This window comes from Heloderma suspectum, chromosome 2 (genome assembly GCF_057233095.1).
Source record: "Heloderma suspectum isolate Gila_16-S chromosome 2, 16-S_ref, whole genome shotgun sequence".
NCBI lineage: Eukaryota > Metazoa > Chordata > Lepidosauria > Squamata > Helodermatidae > Heloderma > Heloderma suspectum.
In genome coordinates, this window is record NC_139459.1 from 26,840,395 (window position 1) to 26,858,567 (window position 18,173).

An 18,173-nucleotide genomic window follows, 5' to 3' on the forward strand; every position below is an offset into this window, starting at 1 on the left:
AACAATCTCAATCGCAGGATAAAAGCTCTGTGTGATGAAGCCCTACATTCTAAAAAGACACGAGACACAAGGAAAGGGATTGGGAAGGAGGAGGGGGAAAAGCAGGATGGTGATAGTTAGTTGCCCAGATGGATGGAAATTTATCTAGGGGGATGTGATTGTGAAGTTTGGGAAGAAAGTGACTTTAAAATGATATTGCTTTGTATGTAACTAACATTTATTGTGTAGCGAGATATAAATCACTCATTACACTTCCATTGGATATTTAGAAAATCATAGAAAAGCGAAGGCAAAATGAAATAATGGCTAAGATTCAAGCAGCAATTATCCAGATTCCAAAGCCAATGCCGCAGCATACTGCCAAGGCGATTGAAGACCAAAGATTGCTGAAGAAGAAAAAGGAAGCAGAGGTAGGTTCTGATGTTTCACAATTCCTTCTTTTTTGATGGAAAAATTGTCATAAATGGTGGAATGCACTACACTTCCACTGATCTGGCATTCCATCCTAAATACATTCACTTGGAGGTGTTGCAGAACTCAGAGTCAGAGAGACCACGGAGTGAAGGAAAAAGAGTTTCTTTATTTAACGCGCGGGCTTAAGGCTGGAATCATTTCCAAAGAGCCAGAAGCCCCGATTTACATCAGCACATTGTTTTTATAGATATTGTGACACATAGGAAATGGCTCCTCCTCTCCCTCCTGTGTGGGGTTGCAGTCCTTAACATTTCTTCTCCTAGCACCATTGTTTATAATACAAGAAATGGGTTATAGGGTAGCCATGATAAGCAGAGAACAGAAGAGAACAGCAGAGAACAAGATATACATATCACCATGACCTTAGCCTTTGTTGACAAGATAAGAAATTCCTGTGTCTTGTCATCTTACAAACATATATTTCAGAGAGCAAGAGCTCAGCAAGAACATGAAGCATGAGACTGCATGAGGCTACTTAGTCTGACCCCCGATATGGCTGCTACAGAGGCAAGGGCTGCTTTATGTGATACAGGAAAAAGGTGTTCATAGCATTATCCACTGTGTATCTGTGTTAGCCTTCCCCAGTGTAGTGCCCTCCAGATATTTGGAACTTCAAATCCCATCAGCCTCAGCGAGCATGGCCAGTGGTCAGGAATGCTGAGAGTTGTCCAAAACATCTTGAGGGCACCAAGTTGGGGAAGGCTGATCTATGATATAACCATATTGTTTGAAGAACATTTGCATGTCTGCATAAATGGGAGTGGTATTCTTACAGACTCTGCAAAGCAGAGCAGGGGTGGGTAGGCTGCAGGCTTGTCAAGTCTACTTTGGGTTTTTTCTAGTACCGTAAGATCCACCAACCAGAGCCAAGTGCAAAATACCTACACTTAGGGCACAATCCTATGCATGTTTAGACAGAAAAAAGTCCTACAACTCCTAGCATTCCTCCAGCCAGCCATGCTGACTGGGGCATGCTGGGAATTGCAGGACTTTTTTTCTGTCTAAGCATGCATAGGTTTGCACCCTTACAGCACACTCCTATTCATGTCTGTGTGGAAGTAAGTCCCATGGTGTGCAATAGGACTTACTCGGAGGAAAGAGAGTAAGAGCACTGTATCTCAGAGCACATTCTGAGACTACGAATTCGTTTTTCAGTACCAGAACTGAACTGAGCTCACAGCTCTCTCACACAGACGTCCACTCCTGGTTCTCCACCACCCCCGCCAAGCTTCCCTCACTTTAGCAGCCTAATTTAGGTAGGAAAACAATAATTTTGTTGTTGCTATGTTGTTAAATTGTTGGGAGTCAGAAACCCTTGCAGATCTATTGCAAATCACCCAGAGAACTACCAGTAGATCCCAAACTACCGTCTGCCCACTCCTGGTGTAGAGTAACTTTTGGCAAGAGGCTATGGTGTGAACATAGTGAAGTAGATGGCGGGGTTGTAAATAACTGGCCTTCAGGTCATCGTCGTCGTCATCATTCTCTCTCTCTCCCTCTCTCTCTCAATAATATATAAACACATGGGTGGAAAACTTACATAACCCACTCTTCAGTGAGCAGTGGTTATAAATCTAAATGAAGAGGTTGCTCCAGTATTTAGCTGAGCGCTACCAGTTTAGCATCAGTGTTTAAAAAAACATGTTACTGTTGCTGAAAATGGCAGCTATGCGTAGAGCTTCCTCTTTGCCATTATAACATCGAGTACATTTACACTATATCCAGGCATCATTTTCCTTGGCTGCTGAGGATCGGGGTCAGAGAGATGTTCACCATAATGATAGCACAATATCACTTAGGTTCTTCTGTGTAGCTGCTGTATTGAGTGACAGTAGTCTTCTGCTTCTGCAACATCTACTTTCATCTTCACTTAAGTGTTGCAGAGGGTTGCCTCAACTTTCCTTTGATCCCAATGGCCTTTGGCTCACTTGTCCATCTTGTGCAAATATTGGGGCATGCCTTCAATCTCATTCCAATTTGCCTGGGTCTAGAAGGAATGCTAACAGTAGTGGTACTGGAGGTGTGCCTTGCTAGCCCCAAATACATGAAGGGCGCAATCCTGTGGCTAGATGACCATAGGATTGTTCAGTTTCCGGGGACCGACCTTGGAGCCTGCGCTCTGAGGTTGGTTCCCGGAAAACCGCCTCCCCCCTCCTCCACCGCCTCATAGGCAGCGCGGATCATCCCCGTGCTCCGTGCTCGGATGAGCAACGTGGAGCAGGGCAAAAAGGGGCGTTCCTGGGGGTGGAGAGGGGTGGGGAGTGAGAAAGTGCTGGTACAATGCTTCCTATGCATTGTCCAGCTTCCCCACCCCGTGCTCCAACATCCCGTGGCTAGACGGCCAAAATCGGCTGTCTAGCTGCAAGCGCAGGGTGACCAGAGCGCAGAGGAGAAGATCTCCTCCATGCTTCGCCCACCCTGCATTGGATAGGTGATTGCCTCCGAGTTCAGAGGTGCTCTGAACTCGGAAGATTGCTCCTTTTGGTAATTCCAGCCTATTAGTGGCTTTCTCCACTATCTCTTCCCCTAGTTAAGTAGAGATGGATGAAGCTGGCTATTTCCAGTCTGTGCAACTTTTGCTTATTTGAACTCATAGCTCCATTCTGGTTCCACATTACTCAACAAATTTCTTTTTCAAAGTGCTCTCAAAATACATAGTTGAATGTGTATTTTTCTTAAAATATGTTATTTGAATGTGTGTTTTGATACATTTTCAACTGCCAACTGCTGCATTGCAATGTTCAGAGAACTACAAAATCCAGTGAATAGCTAAGTTCCAATCTGCACATTCGTCTGAGAAGTGTCAGTCAGGTCACTTTATACAGGAATTTGTAAAGATTGCTTTCTACAAACACCCATATTGCTCAGAAAAGTTTTAAGGGTAACGTGCACAGTTTGTGAGCCTTCAAGCTAGATGCAGCCCGCCAGCCAAGAATTGTGGCCTGACCAGTGCGTCCTGGGCACGAGGCAAACCCAGGAGGCTTATCAAAACCCTGCTGGGCTGCGTTGGCTTGGTGGGCCAAACTGCTTTGTTTGTTTTTAAGCAGGAGTCTTAACCCAGCAAATGTCCGGAACTGTGCAAGTGCCATGACATGGATTTATACCATCAGCTACTTGAAACTGCTTGTTAATGGCATTCTGGGATCTGTAAGGCAGCCTTTTTCAGTCCGGTGCTCTTTTGATGTGTTGGACTACAGTTCCCAGAATCCCCTATTCTGGGAGCTGTAGTCCAACCGATCTGGAGGGCACCAGGTTGGGAAAGACAGAAGGCCCGCAGTTCAAATATACTTTCTTTTTTCCCTAGAACACGTACACAGAAATTCAGAAGTTTGAAAAGCAGATGAGGAAAGAGACTGTCATGCCCACCAAAGTCACTGAGAGGTAATGTTTGGATCAAGTAGCATCTGGGTAAACTTAACTTCATTTTCATGCTGTGCTGTGTGGGCGTAGAAGCAAGTGAGGGTCTTCCAGTCTCAGAGTTGCCTGTCATCCAGTAAATAAGCATTTGTTCTTGGTCAGCAGGTGGGCAGATAAGATGTGCTTGTGTATGGACATAAGAGGCTGCTTGCCAGATGTACTGCCTTCCCTGTTTTTGTTTTTCATTGGAAGTACCTTGCTTGCTCCTCCAATACTTGGAAATTATATCCATGCCTTTCCTCATGCAGATGGAGTGATGTATCCAGTTTCTGAATATTAGCAATATATTCCTGCTCCAGCGTGCCTGGGATTTTCCCTAAAACATCTGCAATACTTCAGCTCCCATTTCGAGCAGAACGAAGCCCTATTCATAACCCTGACGATGCAGGGTTCTAATCATTTGGGGAACCTACATGACTAGAGAAGGCTCTCTGCTGCAGACATTACACCCAGTACTGACTCCAGGTTTTTGAGAGCCCTTAGGCAAGAGTCCCTCAATGAGTCTCCCTTCCCACTGGCTTTCTCACCAGCTGCTCTTGCTTCTCACCCTCTTTCCCATCACTGCTACCGCTTGCTTGCTTGTCAGGCAGGGAGCCAGTGCGCAAGTAGTCAGTGGCATCTCCTGCTCCTCCTTCTCACCACTACTGTTGTCTGGGCCAGAACGAGAGGCAGGTGAACAAGCAGGTTGAAGTGGTGAAGAGAGGAGCAACTCCAGGGGGATCTTGTCAGGGGACCCCTGCTTGGATGTGGGCCCTTGGCAGGTGCCCAACTGTGCCTGTCCTTGGTGCTGGCCCTGATTACACCTCCAATGTGATCATACCCTGTGGGGATGGGCAATGAGAAGGCGGGGCCAACAGACTCATCCACCCTCACATGAGTCTAATCGTATTACGGGGGTGGACTCCTGAATAGAGCTCTAAATAAAACCCCAGACCCAGTCTGCTGCCAGGGGAAGGAAGGAAAAGCAGTCCCGTAGCTACTTCCTCTTCTTCTACCTCACATGGTTAGTAATGAAATGATGTTGAGCATTCCCTTGCTCCCTTTATCCATATAACTGACTGTTTGGGGGTAAGGAAAAGCAGAGAAATGCACAATGTGTCTTGAAATTGCACATTTCATTGCTACACTTTTGCGGGGAGAGGAGGGAGAAGAGGTATGGGGTTTCTATTTTCAGCAGCAATTCCCTGTACTGTCTGATAGTTCAACCCTTAGCCACTGGAATATTGCCAGGAAAATCAGTTGTCTGCTTTGTTATTTGATGTCTTTAAATATCTAGATCTTAAACATCATGACTGGTACAGGAAGGAGCTATGCTAATGTATAAATGCCATTTATTTCTTGTATTTTCTACCTCTCTACAATGCCTGGGATGGTTTACAAAAAGAATAAAACAATTGCAATGCAAATACAACCCCCCCTATAATAAACTAAAAAACACTAAATGATATCATTAAAAGCAGCATAAAACCCTCAGGAATATTAAAGTTGTATCTAAAAGCTCATGGGGGTGGGGGACTTATTTGCCTAGCACTTAAAGGACAATAAGGTGGAAGCAGGGTCAAAATTCTAAAAAATACCAGCTTTATTGTGGTTTAAACCTCCTACTGCCAGTAACTAAACCTTAGGAGAGGCATTTCAAACTTGTAGAATGGGGGAAAAACTGCACAAGAGCCAAGAAACCACCAAACAATTGGCAGTTGGGGGGAAAGGGGGCATGGCCATCTGGGGAACCCTGGAAGGCTGAACTGGGACCCCAGGGGGGCTGCATTTGGCCCTCGAGTGTAAGGTTCCCCACCCCTGTCCTAAAGTCTTTCAGGCGGAGTTGGACATAAGTAAGAAAAAGTAAAAAGCACAGACTTCATCCCCCTTTCTTTAATCAGTTTTTGCTGCTGCTGGACGATGGCCCGAGAGAACCATAGGAGAATGGGACTGCAAAAGTTGGGGAGGCACTTTCTGAGTTGCCCTGATTTTTATACCCCTTATGCTACTCTGTAAAGCACTATGCACATTGATGCTATTGTAACAGTCGTTAATAACAACAGTAACAATGTGATGGAACAGACAGGCAGCAGCTCTTTTTCTCTCTTGTATAAAAAATGTAACACTGGATATCCCAATTTTTTTTTTCTTAGCATGATGCAGGTGGCCATACAAGCTAGAACTCCAGCCATCACTGAGCTCTTGAACACCTATTCAGATGATGAATACATCAGGAAAATTCAGAAACGGCTTGAGGAAGACACCTTTGCTCGTGAACAGCGGGAGAAAAGGCGCCGGAAGATGTTGAGAGAGCAGTTAATAGCCCATGAAGCACAAGAAGTGAGATGTGTTGCCTTCTGATTTTTAGATGATATGTTGACAACACTGCAGTTAATTACCAATTTGTACTAAGATACACACACACACACACACACACACAAAACATTGACTGCTGTGTGGTCTGTAAGGAAAAAAAATAAAAAATCCACAGTAAGGCATACCTTTATTAGAACAAGCCAAAAATAGTAAGCTAGCTTTTGAGTTCTTTAGAAGTCTTCATTAGGCTTGATGTTAAGCAAAATGGTCAAGAGAAAAGGTTGACGTGATGTTAAAGCTACAAAACCTGCAGTTGTAGTACTCTTAAGATGAAGTGCAGGAGGAGTTGTGCAGACTTAATTAGATTAGGCCTTGCTAAGTGCTAAACAGGTTTAAGATTGCATTGGGGTCTGCTAAGACAAAGAAGCAATCATGGCTAATTCCCTAGTGGGGGATTTTAAAATATAAAATCTAACAGTAATTCACATTTCTTTGTCCCAGCAGCTCTTGATGCAACCTTGATGCAACCTGTTTAGAACCCAGCAGAGGCTAATCTAATGTGCAGTGGAATCCTATGTATGTTTAAAAAGGTAAAAGGTAAAGGTGTCCCCAACCAGTCGTGTCCGACTCTAAGGTGCGGTGCTCATCCCCGTTTCTAAGCCAAAGAGTCAGCGCTGTCCGAAGATGCTTCCGTGGTCATGTGGCCGGCATGACTGAACACCGAGGTGCACGGAACGCTGTTACCTTTCCCGCCGAGGCGGTACCTATTTATCTACTTGCAGTTTCTTGCTTTCGAACTGCTAGGTTGGCAGAAGCTGGGACTGAAGACAGGAGCTCACTCTGCGTCACTCTGTCACGCAGCACTCGGGTCTAGAACTGCTGACCTGCCGACCTTCCAGTCTGCAGTTCAGCATCTTAACCACTAAGCCACCGCGGCCCCTATATGTATATGTATGTTTACTTGCAAGCAAATCCCATTAAGTTCAATTGAGCTTGCTCCAATGAAAGTGTGTTTAGGCCCTGCTGTGGATTTTCAGTTTGTACTGGTTGTTTCACTTTTTTATATAGCAAAGGCTGGAAAGAATTAAGCAGTACTATCCAAGGCTTTTAAATTTTATTTTAGGAGGCATATAGGGAAGAGCAGCTCATCAATCGGCTGATGCGACAGTCCCAGCAGGAGCGGAGGATTGCTGTACAACTTATGCACGTGCGGCATGAGAAAGAAGTATTGTGGCAGAACAGAATTTACAGAGAAAAACAGTTTGAGGAAAGACGCCTTAAAGAATTCCAAGAAGCTCTTGACAGAGAAGTGGTAAATATTCATTTTTTTAAAAGCCTCTTTGTCTGTCTCTGATCATCACAAATGGAATGCATTTATTCTCACCTGAATTTGCCTTCAAAGAGCTTCTGGGCTGTTTGGTTAAAGGGGCTCAACTTGTTACCAAACATGCCCATGTAATCAGCAGAGTAAAACAAACGTAAAATGTTCAGAGCATCATGGTGTTGGAAGGAACCAGAAAGTCATCAGGTCCAGCTCCACTGCCCCCAGATAGGATCTTTCATATGTCTGTTTCCCACTACAGGGAATTTCACAAACCTGGCTAGAATATTATCATCTTGGCCTGTTGCCAGAATGGGAGGATGCAAAACGAAAACAAAGAATTACAGTGGGGTGAGCAACTTGTAGCCCAAACATCTGGATGGCCACAACTCCCATGTCCCTCATCATTGGCTATGCTGGCTAGGACTGATGGGAATTGTAAGCCAAAACATCTGGAAAGCCACAAGTTTTCCTTCTTTTTGCACTGAGCTTGAGCTATCTATGGTAGCATATATGTCCACTAAGGTGGTACATGGAGAGGGGTTGGCTCCATTCTAGTGCAAGTTGAATGTGCCGAAAATGCTGTGAATTGTGAACTCATCCATCCTTTGCTACCATGTGGAGACCCTCTCCTTGACAAGAGGTGTGTGGAAATTACTCCTAATTTGCAGAGCGCATCTGGCAAAGCTGCCAATGTGTCTGTCTCGGCTTCACTTCCATCGTTGTGCAGACAAGTCTCCCCCTGTCAATCAAGTGACTGATTCCCATTTCGTCCCAGGACACTTCACAGCCAATGCAGCAGCTCTGGGGCTGCCGCCATCCCAGGCAGACCAGCTGAGGACAAAGATACAGGATACTAGTCACAGTCAAATGTTCTCCAGAAAGAAAAGGCATAAGATCAGGGCATTTTTCCCATAGGTTCTTTTAAAACACAATTAACTGTTGCTCCCCTCGTGGGAGGAACAATCTCTGAAGAACTCAACTCAAAGTGTCACTGCATGGTTGCAACATAATCTAAACCAGTGGGTTTTCAAACTTTCCGTCTCCAAAGAACAGTTTTCACATTGACCTGTCTGCTGAGGAACCTTTGAGAATCCGCCATGAAACTCCTGCCTTGTAAAGAGGATTCTGGGGCATGGTGAAGAGTATGTTTTCTCATCTAGGCTCCTTCCACATGAAGCTCCCTTGATGAGCACTAATAATTCTGGCACTAATAATCATTCCTTTTCTGCTGTAAGCTACAAGCAGAATTGCAACTGATTTTTTTCACACTTTCATAGATATTGCACTTTTTCTGTATATTTGTCCTGCTATGTTCTGTCCACACTAGTGAGCGTGACATAGCTTCTATAGGTGGGAAAGGTCAAATTCGCCTGAGAAGCAATTTGAAGTTCAGCACACATTCATTGTAACTAGGTGCCATGTAATCACATTTATTTATTTTTAGTTAATCTTTTAATTGGCACCAAAATTATTTTCTGGCTATAATTTTTAATGATTAAAATATTAGGGAAATGATTAAAATATTAGGAAAATACCACTTATATGAAAGAGTGTACTTTAACGCTATAATGCTACTTTTAAAAAAAGCAATTAATGGTGATGGTTGGAAAGGGCTTACCCACTCCCATTATTAAAATTAGGATGAAAGTGCTCTAACGTCATCCTGTCATTCACCTGTCTGATATGTCACTGCCCATTTAAAAAAATCATTTGTGGATATTGCGCTACTCTTTCTTCTGAAAAAGTTAGACTTTCTACAATCTGAGAGAAGACAGAAGAATCACAAGGAAAATCCAGAATGAGAATGATTGGATGATAGTGCTGTGTTGCTCCACAAAAAAAAGGACGAATGAAGAATGGCAATTCTGCACTAAACAATTAGTGTGGAAGCTCCCTTAGACCATGATATGCAGCAAGATATATCCAGGAAAGAACAAACTGCTTCTGAAGCAGATAGTCCCAGGTAGCTTGAGGAAGTCATAGAATCATAGAATAGTAGGGTTGGAAGGGGCCTACAAGATCATCGAGTTCAACCCCCTGCTCAATGCAGGAATCCAAGTCGGAGCATCCCTGACAGATGGCTGTCCAGCCTCGTCTTGAATGCCTCTAGTGTGGGAGAGTCCACCACCTCCCTAGGTAATTGGTTCCATTGCCATATTGCTCTAACAGTCAGGACGTTTGTCCTGATGTTCAGCCAGAATCCGGCTTCCTGTAACTTGAGCCCATTATTCCATGTCCTGCACCCCGGGATGATCGAGAAGAGATCCTGGCCTTCCTCTCTGTGACAACCTTTCAAGTACTTGAAGAGTGCTATCATATCTCCCCTCAGTCTCCTCTTCTCAAGGCTAAACATGCCCAGGTCTTTCAGTCCCTCTTCATATGGCTTTGATTCCAGTCCCCTGATCATCTTTGTTGCCCTCCTCTGAACCCTCTCCAGTTTGTCTGCATCCTTGTTAAAATGTGGTGCCCAGAACTGGACACAGTACTCCAGAGAGGCCTAACCAGTGCTGAGTAGAGGGGAAATAGCACATCCCGGGATTTGGAAGCTATGCTTCTATGAATGCAGCCCCAAATAGCATTTGCCTTTTTTGCAGCCAAATCACATTGTTGGCTCATATTCAGCTTGTGATCGACAACAATTCCAGGATCCTTCTTGCTCGTAGTGTTGTTGAGCCACGTATCCCCCATCTTGTAACTGTGCATTTGTTTTCTTTTTCCTAGGTGCAGAACTTGGCATTTATCCCTATTAAATGTCATTCTGTTGTTTTCAGCCCAGCGCTCCAGTCTATCAAGATCACTTTGAATTTTGTTCCTGTCTTCCAAAGTATTAGCTATCCCACCCAATTTTGTGTCACCTGCAAATTTGATCAGCATTCCCTGCACCACCTCCTCCAAGTCATTCATAAAAATGTTGAAGAGCACTGGGCCCAGGACTGAGCCCTGCGGTACCCCGCTCGTTACCTCTCCCCAGTTTGAGAAGATCGCATTGATAAGCACTCTTTGAGTCCGATTCTGTAGTCAACTGTGGATCCACCGGATCATTGTTTCCTCTAGCCCACTTTGAGCTAGTTCGCTCATCAGGATATCATAGGGCACTTTGTCGCAAGCTTTGTTGAAGTCGAGGTATATTATGTCTACAGCATTCTCACAGTCCACAATGGAGGTTACTTGATCAAAAAATGAGATCAGATTCATCTGGCAGGATTTGTTCTTGACAAATCCATGTTGGCTTCGAGTAATCACTGCATTGTTTTCAAGGTGCTTACAGATGGATTGCTTTATCATCTGCTCCTTATTTAATAGCTGAACCACCATTTCTTTCCTCTGTCTTTTACTATGCACATAGCTGAAGAAAGCCTTTTTGTTGCTTTTAGCATCACTCACTAACCTCAGCTCGTTCTCACCTTTAGCCTTCCTGATGCCATCCCTGCAATTCTGTGCTACCTTCCTGTACTGTTCCTTTGTTGCTTGGCCTTCTTTCCCCTTCCTATATGTGTCCTTTTTTGTTTTCAGGTCATCTCTTAGCTTTTTGTGAAGCCACATTGGCTTCATCTGTTGTCTTCCTCCTTTTCTTCTTGTTGGAATTGTTTGTAATTGTGTCTTGAGAATTTCCTTTTTTTTAAAGCTTCCACCCATCTTGGACTCCTTTTCTCATTAGAGTCGCTTGCCATGGGACCTTACTCATTGTTCTGAGTTTATTAAAATCAACTTTCCTAAAATCCAGGGTACGCATTTGACTACACTCGGCTTTTGCTTCCCTTAGAACCAAGAACTGAAGTACAACATGGTCACTTTCCCCAGAGTTCCTGTAACTGCTACTTTATCCACTAAGTCATCGCTGTTGGTTAGGATCAAGTCAAGGATAGCCAATCCTCTAGTTCCTTCCACTACTTTCTGTAGGAGGAAGTTATCCGCCACACAACTGAGGAATTTCCTGGTGGGGGCCATGTTTTGGAGAATTTGTCTCCCAACAAATATTGGGGAAATGGAAGTCCCCCATTACTACTACATCATGCTTCCTTGAAACATTGGCAGTTTGCTTTTCAAAAGTTTCATCCTCGTCTTCTCCTTGATTTGGTGGCCGGTAGTAGACTCCAACCACCAGATTCCTTTTATTCTTTGCTCCATTTATTTTGATCCAGATGCTCTTGATGGGGCTACCAAGCTCATCCTCCTGTATTTCTGTGCAGAGATATGTATTTTTCACATACAGTGCAACCCCACCTCCCTTTTTGTTCCTCCTGTTCTTTTTGAACAAGGTATATCGGTCAATTGCTGTATTCCAGTCATGAGAGTCATCCCACCAAGTCTCAGTTATACCTATCAAGTCATAATTTCCCTCTTGTATTAAGAGTTCAAGTTCGTTCTGTTTGTTTCCCATACTCTGGGCATTAGTATATAGACATCAAAGACCATGTGCTTCATAGTCTGGCTTTCTTCCTGCATGTGTCTGAAGACTATTATTGGGCGCTATTAGAGCTGTTCTCTCCGTTGCGGTGCATGAGCCTTCGTCCATTGTTACCCCCAGCTTTCCATCCCCCTTCCCCATAGGATTCAGTTTAAAGCCCTCCTGATGAAGTTCTTCAAGCTGTGGCCAAACACATTCTTCCCAGCCTTTGTGAGGTGCAACCCATCCTTTGCCAACAGCCCATCTTCCAGGAAGGATAGTCCATGGTCCCAGAATCCAGATCTCTCACGCCAGCACCACATTCGTAGCCAGTCATTCACCCGGAATATTTTTCTTTCCCTTTCTATCCCACTTCTGACTACTGGCAGGATGGATGAGAAAACTATCTGGGCCCCAAAGTTCTTGAGTTTCCTTCCCAAAGCTTCAAAGTCTGACGTGATTTCTTCATAGCTCCGCTTGGCGGTATCATTTGTTCCCACATGGATGAGAAGAAAGGGATACCTGTCAGTGGGCTTTATGAGTGCAGGCAACCTTTCAGTCACGTCTCTAATCTGTCCTCCCGGGAGACAACATATCTGTCGAGTCCACGGGTTGTCACGACATACTTGAGTTTCGATCCCATGCAGCAAGGAGTCTCCCACTAGTACCACTCTTCTTCTTGCTGTAGGCCTGGGTTTCATCGCCTCTGCATGACTGGCCTTCAGCCTCTTGCTTGCTCTCATGCAGGTTACCCTGTAATTCTTCCTCTGCAGGCTGTTCTCCAGTCTCATCCGCAAGTAGCTGGAATCGGTTCCACAGCTCCACTGCTTCCACTGGTTCAGAGTGGCGTCTAGTTCTTCTCCTCCTAACTGTCACCCTTTTCCAAGGAGTATCCTCTACTGCATTTTTCCTCACCTCAGCATTTCCCACTTCTGCCTCATCTTGCTGTTGCCCTTCAAGCTTCTGGTCTTCACTTTGCTGCTGTAGTTCCCCCGTTCTGTCTAAGAACTCTTCATGTTCTCTTTTTCCCCGGAGGGTCGATAGTCGCCGCTCCAGTCCACTTACTTTTTCCTCCAGCAGCGTGATCAACTTGCACTTGTTGCAGGTGTAGGCCATGTTGTTCTCAGGCAAGAAAACAAACATTGCACACACCTTGCAGGTCACCACCACTGGAGAGTCTTGTCCTTCTATAGCCTCTTCTCCCTTTTTGTGTCTAGCTTTATGATTGTTCTAGACTAGCCTGTGCCTGCTCCTCTACTCACTAGAGGTTAAAAGCAGAGTCCCACTGGTGTGGAAGTGTGTGTTACAAGAAAAATAATTTAAAAAAAATGTTAGGGGCCTCCCCTCTGACCTCCCCTGCTGAATACCCCTGGCCAACTCCTGTTTGCTCCCCCAGTTCGCTCGCTCTGGTCGCTCGCTCTCTGGGAGCTTGCTTGCTTCTGTAGTCCCTGGAGCAGCTGGAGCAGCTTCCTCTGCTCTGCTCTGCTCTGCTCTGCTTAGCTGGGAGGCAGGGGAAAAAACGAACCAAGTGAGCAAAAGTGAGCCAAGCTACATGTTGTGGGGGAAGGCAAACATTCATTATTTATTTATGTATTTCATTTTACTTCATACGGCCCAATAGCCAAAGCTCTTTTGAGTCCGAGTTATATTTCAGTTATATTTCTTGAGTCCCAGTTCTGGTAGCAGTCTACATTACAATTCTAGTTCATGGTCTGCAGCTACCACAAAACGTGTATGAAAGTACATAAAAATCTACCTGGTGGGCTGCGGTCAACAGTGTCTCACTTCTGCACAACCGGCGTGCTTACCGTAACGAATGGGCTGCAGTGTCCCATAAGTGGTTGTGGTACAGTCACAACTACCAGCCAAGTGTTCTTCTGAAAGCATACATGCGCACCATGACCACTAGAGGCTACAACTGCGCCGTAGCTGTAGCATGCCAGAGGACTGCAGAGGCCATGGACAACTCTGCGGTAGGGAGGAGGTGCCCCAAAGGCCACAGTGTCTCATTGGGAAAGGAGCTATACCAGCTGGAACAAAAATGAGGCATTAAGAGCAATGAAAAAAGAACGACCTAATAAAGGGATAGGACAACTGTTAGGAAAATAGTAGGCAATACTTAATGTGGCCCACACAGCAGGCCTTTTAAAGAATAAGGTTACCAGACTCAGAATGAAAGAGGCATGGGAGTGCTTCTTTAGTTAAGGTGAGTGTCCCCCCCCCCAAAAAAAAAGGTTCTGCCTCAAAACTGAGCAAATAACTTGAAATTTGACATCCATGATTTACCTCATGAGGTATACAGTTGTGCAAAATTTCAAACCAATCCGATAAACATTGCTACAACTGCAGCAAGTTAAAACGTGATGAAAATTGACACATCTACTCTTTCTCCATGCAGAGAAGGGCAGTCCCTTTCTCCATGCAGAGAGAAAGGAGAGCAATATGACAGTGGAGGAAAAGACCCGGTCTCTTTTTTTCCCATGCTAGATCACTTGGTTTTTCCTCTAGGGTAGCCGCTTTCTCTGTGAGCAGAAAGGCAGGAATTTGAATGGGCTAAGAGAATGGTGTGTGTGTGTGTGTGTGTGTGTGTGAGAGAGAGAGGGAGAGGGAGAGGGAGGGAATGACTCCACCTACCTTGAGTTTTGGCCCCACCCACTGCTAGTGTATAGCTTCCAACCTGCTTCCAGGATGCCATTGCAGCCCTTGGGGCAAAAAAAATTACTCGCCCCTGTCCTAAAGGATCAGGTGCCTTGTTTGGGGGATGCTAAGAACCTAAGAACATAAGAAGGGTCATGCTGGATCAGACCAAGGGTCCATCTAGTCCAGCATTCTGTTCACATAGTGGCCAACCAGTGGGAAACCCACAAGCAGGACATGAGCGCAACAGCACCCTCCAACCCATGTTCCCCAGCAACTGGTGTACATAGGCTCACTGCCTCTGATACCGGAGGTAGCACATAGCCATGAGGACTAGTAGCCATTGGTAGCCTTTTCCTCCAGGAATTTGATGGATGCTCTTGAATCCATCATGCTCACCAGAGGCACAGATGGCTTTGGTAGTTCAGAGTGCCTTTTATCAGTGATGATATACCAGTTACGACCATATCTGCACAGAGATAGCCTTGCGACAGTTATTCATGCTCTGGTAACACTGTGTTTGGATTATTGCTGTGCCTTAGACCAGAGGCTGCCTTTGAAATTGATCCAGAAAGTTCACCTAACAGGGTGGCTATGTTGTAAATGGGGACTGGTCAGAGAGGTTTACCTGGTACCTACATCTTTGTGGCACCACGTGACGACCTTTTTCCTCCTGGCATTTAAAAAAATTGTTGTTGTTGTTAGCCAGTGTGGTGTAATGGCTAGAGTGTTGGACTGGGTGTCAGGAAATCCAGGTTCTAATCCCCACTTGACCATGGAAGCTCACTGGGTGACTTTGGGCCAGTCACAGACTCTCAACTCAACCCACCTCACAAGGTGGTTGTTGTGAGGATAAAATGGAGGAGGAGGATCATGTATGCCGCCTTGGGTTCCTTAAGGAGGAAAAAAGTCGGTATATAAATGTAATCAATCAATAGTAATTACACTTCTATACCGCCCCATAGCCGAAGCTCTCTGGGTGGTTAGGAACTGTGTTGGTGCTTTTAGATCTTCACGTTGTTTTATCCGTGGTGCTGATTTTACGTTGGGCTCTATGTGCTGCATTATTTTTATCCCTGCTGCTAGTTTATCTTGGTTATATCTTGTGTTGTTTTGCTCTCATTGTTGTATCATTAACATGTATTGTAGATTTTTAATTTATCATATACTGCTCTGAGAACTTTAGTTCCTGGGGGTCTAAAAATCGAATAAATAGCAAAATAAACCTCCTCACCTCTGTCACCATGGGCAATTGTGTGAGTGTGTGTGTGTGTGTGAGAGAGAGAGAGAGAGACACACACACACACACAGGGCTGGCCCTACCATTAGGCAGAGTGAAACAGTTGCCTCAGGTGGAAGATGCTGGGAGGTAGAAGCAGGTGCTGGAGGAAAGACCAGTGTGCCATGTAACCTGCTGTGTGCTTCCTAAGTTAGCCATCTGCCTTCAGCTGGAGTGTAGGATGCTGTCCCATAACCAATGTTGAAGGAAGATTCAGCTGCCAGTCCAGCTGATTTTTGTATATGGAATAGGGTGCCATCTTGTCCTTCACCTCAGGCAGCAAAATGTCTTGGGCCGCCCCAGTGAGACAGAGAGCTCTCTGTTACAGATTCACTGATTGTCCTTCAGAATAGAGACTTGTGCAGTAGTGGCCTCTAGTGGTCAGACTGTGTTACTGTGCAAAGGGCCATGTGCTCCCCCTTCTTTGCTAGGGGTGGGTGGATCACTTACCTGGTTCCGTTCCGGGGCATCCGCTGTGGGGGGGAGGCGATCCGTCCCTCCCTCCGGAATCCCCCCTGGCTGGCTTCGCTCCGTGGGGAGTCCACAAAGCCACTGGGCAGCTCTGGCCACTGCTGGACTTCTGGCCTCAGCCTGTCTGCAGATGCAAATGGTGTCTAGTGCAGGGGACGCCGTTTGCGTCCCTGCTGTTGGTCGTGATTGGCTATATAAATATTTACATAGCCGATCACAGCCAACAGCAGGGACGCAAATGGCGTCCACTATGCTGGAAGCCATTTTGTTCCGCAGCCCAGCAGCGGATGAAGACGGCGACTCGGACAGCCGCCGCCAGGTAGGTTCCATCCTGGGGGGGATTTTGGGGGGTGGCAGGGCGGTTAGTCCGTTCTGCCATGGACTCTGAGGGGCCGGATTCCAAAGAATCCGGCCTCATTGGAGTCCATGGTGGATTTCTCCGCCATCCCTATTCTTTGCGAGGTGGAACAGGTGGAATCCCACTTCCTTTGTAAATATTCAGTGGCTGCCATCACCCATATTAATTCACCATAGTCTGAACAGATGGGATTTGAGACCTGTGCTGTTCTTTGGAAAGGAGGGACAGACCTTCCAGCTTCCCTATAAGTAACCAAGCAGCTTTGGGCAAAAGTGGCCAGCATGTGGGTGAGGCTGGTTCTAGGATTAGCAAAAATTACTCGGTCAACTCAAGACTTCCAAATCATAGAATCATAGAATCATAGAATAGTAGGGTTGGAAGGGGCCTACAAGGCCATCGAGTCCAACCCCCTGCTCAATGCAGGAATCCAAGTCAGAGCATCCCTGACAAATGGCTGTCCAGCCTCGTCTTGAAGGCCTCCAGTGTGGGAGAGCCCACCAAGTATATATTCAATGAGTCAGTGATAAAGAAGTGGGGAAAATAAGGAAATTGCATGAAAATAAAAGGAACCCCCAGTAAGTAATACTTAGCCTTAAACAAGCCTTCCCTAGCCTGGTGCCCTCCAGATGTGTTGAACTACAACTCCCACCATCCTCAACCACCATGGCCATTGGGGGCCAACAATTGTCCCCTTGTGCTTTCATTTGTTCCGCTAGGGATGTCCATCACTGGGAAATCCGGTTCTTTATTTACTCAACAAAGTTCCACAGTGTGTATGACTTGATCTGCATTTGCAAGCTGAGCTGCAGGCTTTTCCCCAAACTCCAGGAACTGTTTTTGCACATGTTTTCCTGCAGGTTCTGCAATTTTCACAAATTTCTGAGCAATCTGCATATTTGGCAGTAATTTGTGCAGATTGCTCAAATATATGTGCAAATTGCTCGTAAATTTGCACAAATTGCAGAACCTGTAGAAGAAATGCGCAAAATGCCTGGGAAACCTGCAAACTGGCCCAACTCACTGCAGACTGAGTCGGATGCTGTAGTGGGAACCAAAACAAAGCCTGGGGAGCCAAACCTAAGAAAACCTTTAGAACCCCACCCCCCAAACGGATTTCTCCAGCATCCCTAGTTCCCCCGCAAAGGTGTATGTGGGGGAGAATATCAGTGACTTGGGGTGATGGGCAAATTCTCTTGACATAGCATCATTTGAGCAGGGCATTCTATCTCAAATTAGAAGAGAATGTCACCAGGCTGCTGAGGGGCAGTTTATCCACAGCTTAAAGTAGCAATGAAGCTTTTTTTCTGTTGAAATTACTGGGGTTCCCCCCTTTTTTTTAAAGGTAAACCTTTCACCCACCTAAATGTTCTGAGATTCCTCAAAGATAAATCTAATATGCAGGGGGAGGAATACTGAAAAACGTCTGGGCTGAATACCTCACCAGCACCAGCCTAGCCTTCCCTAGCCAGGTTCCAAGGTATGAAATAAGCCCAGGTGGTGAAGGGGGGAACAGCTGGAGGGGCAGGTGTGC

At 45.5% G+C, this 18,173-nt stretch overlaps 1 protein-coding gene across 1 annotated transcript in view; it reads left to right on the forward strand.

The window, feature by feature from the left end:
- SPEF2 (sperm flagellar and cilia associated 2) overlaps positions 1-18,173 on the forward strand; it is a 168,802-nt gene that overhangs the window by 18,160 nt on the left and 132,469 nt on the right. Inside the window, exons 5-8 of the mRNA XM_084833059.1 lie at positions 270-410; positions 3,779-3,855; positions 6,024-6,210; positions 7,310-7,498. Coding sequence (XP_084689185.1) covers positions 270-410; positions 3,779-3,855; positions 6,024-6,210; positions 7,310-7,498 — 594 coding nt within the window. The remainder of the gene's footprint in view (positions 1-269; positions 411-3,778; positions 3,856-6,023; positions 6,211-7,309; positions 7,499-18,173) is intronic.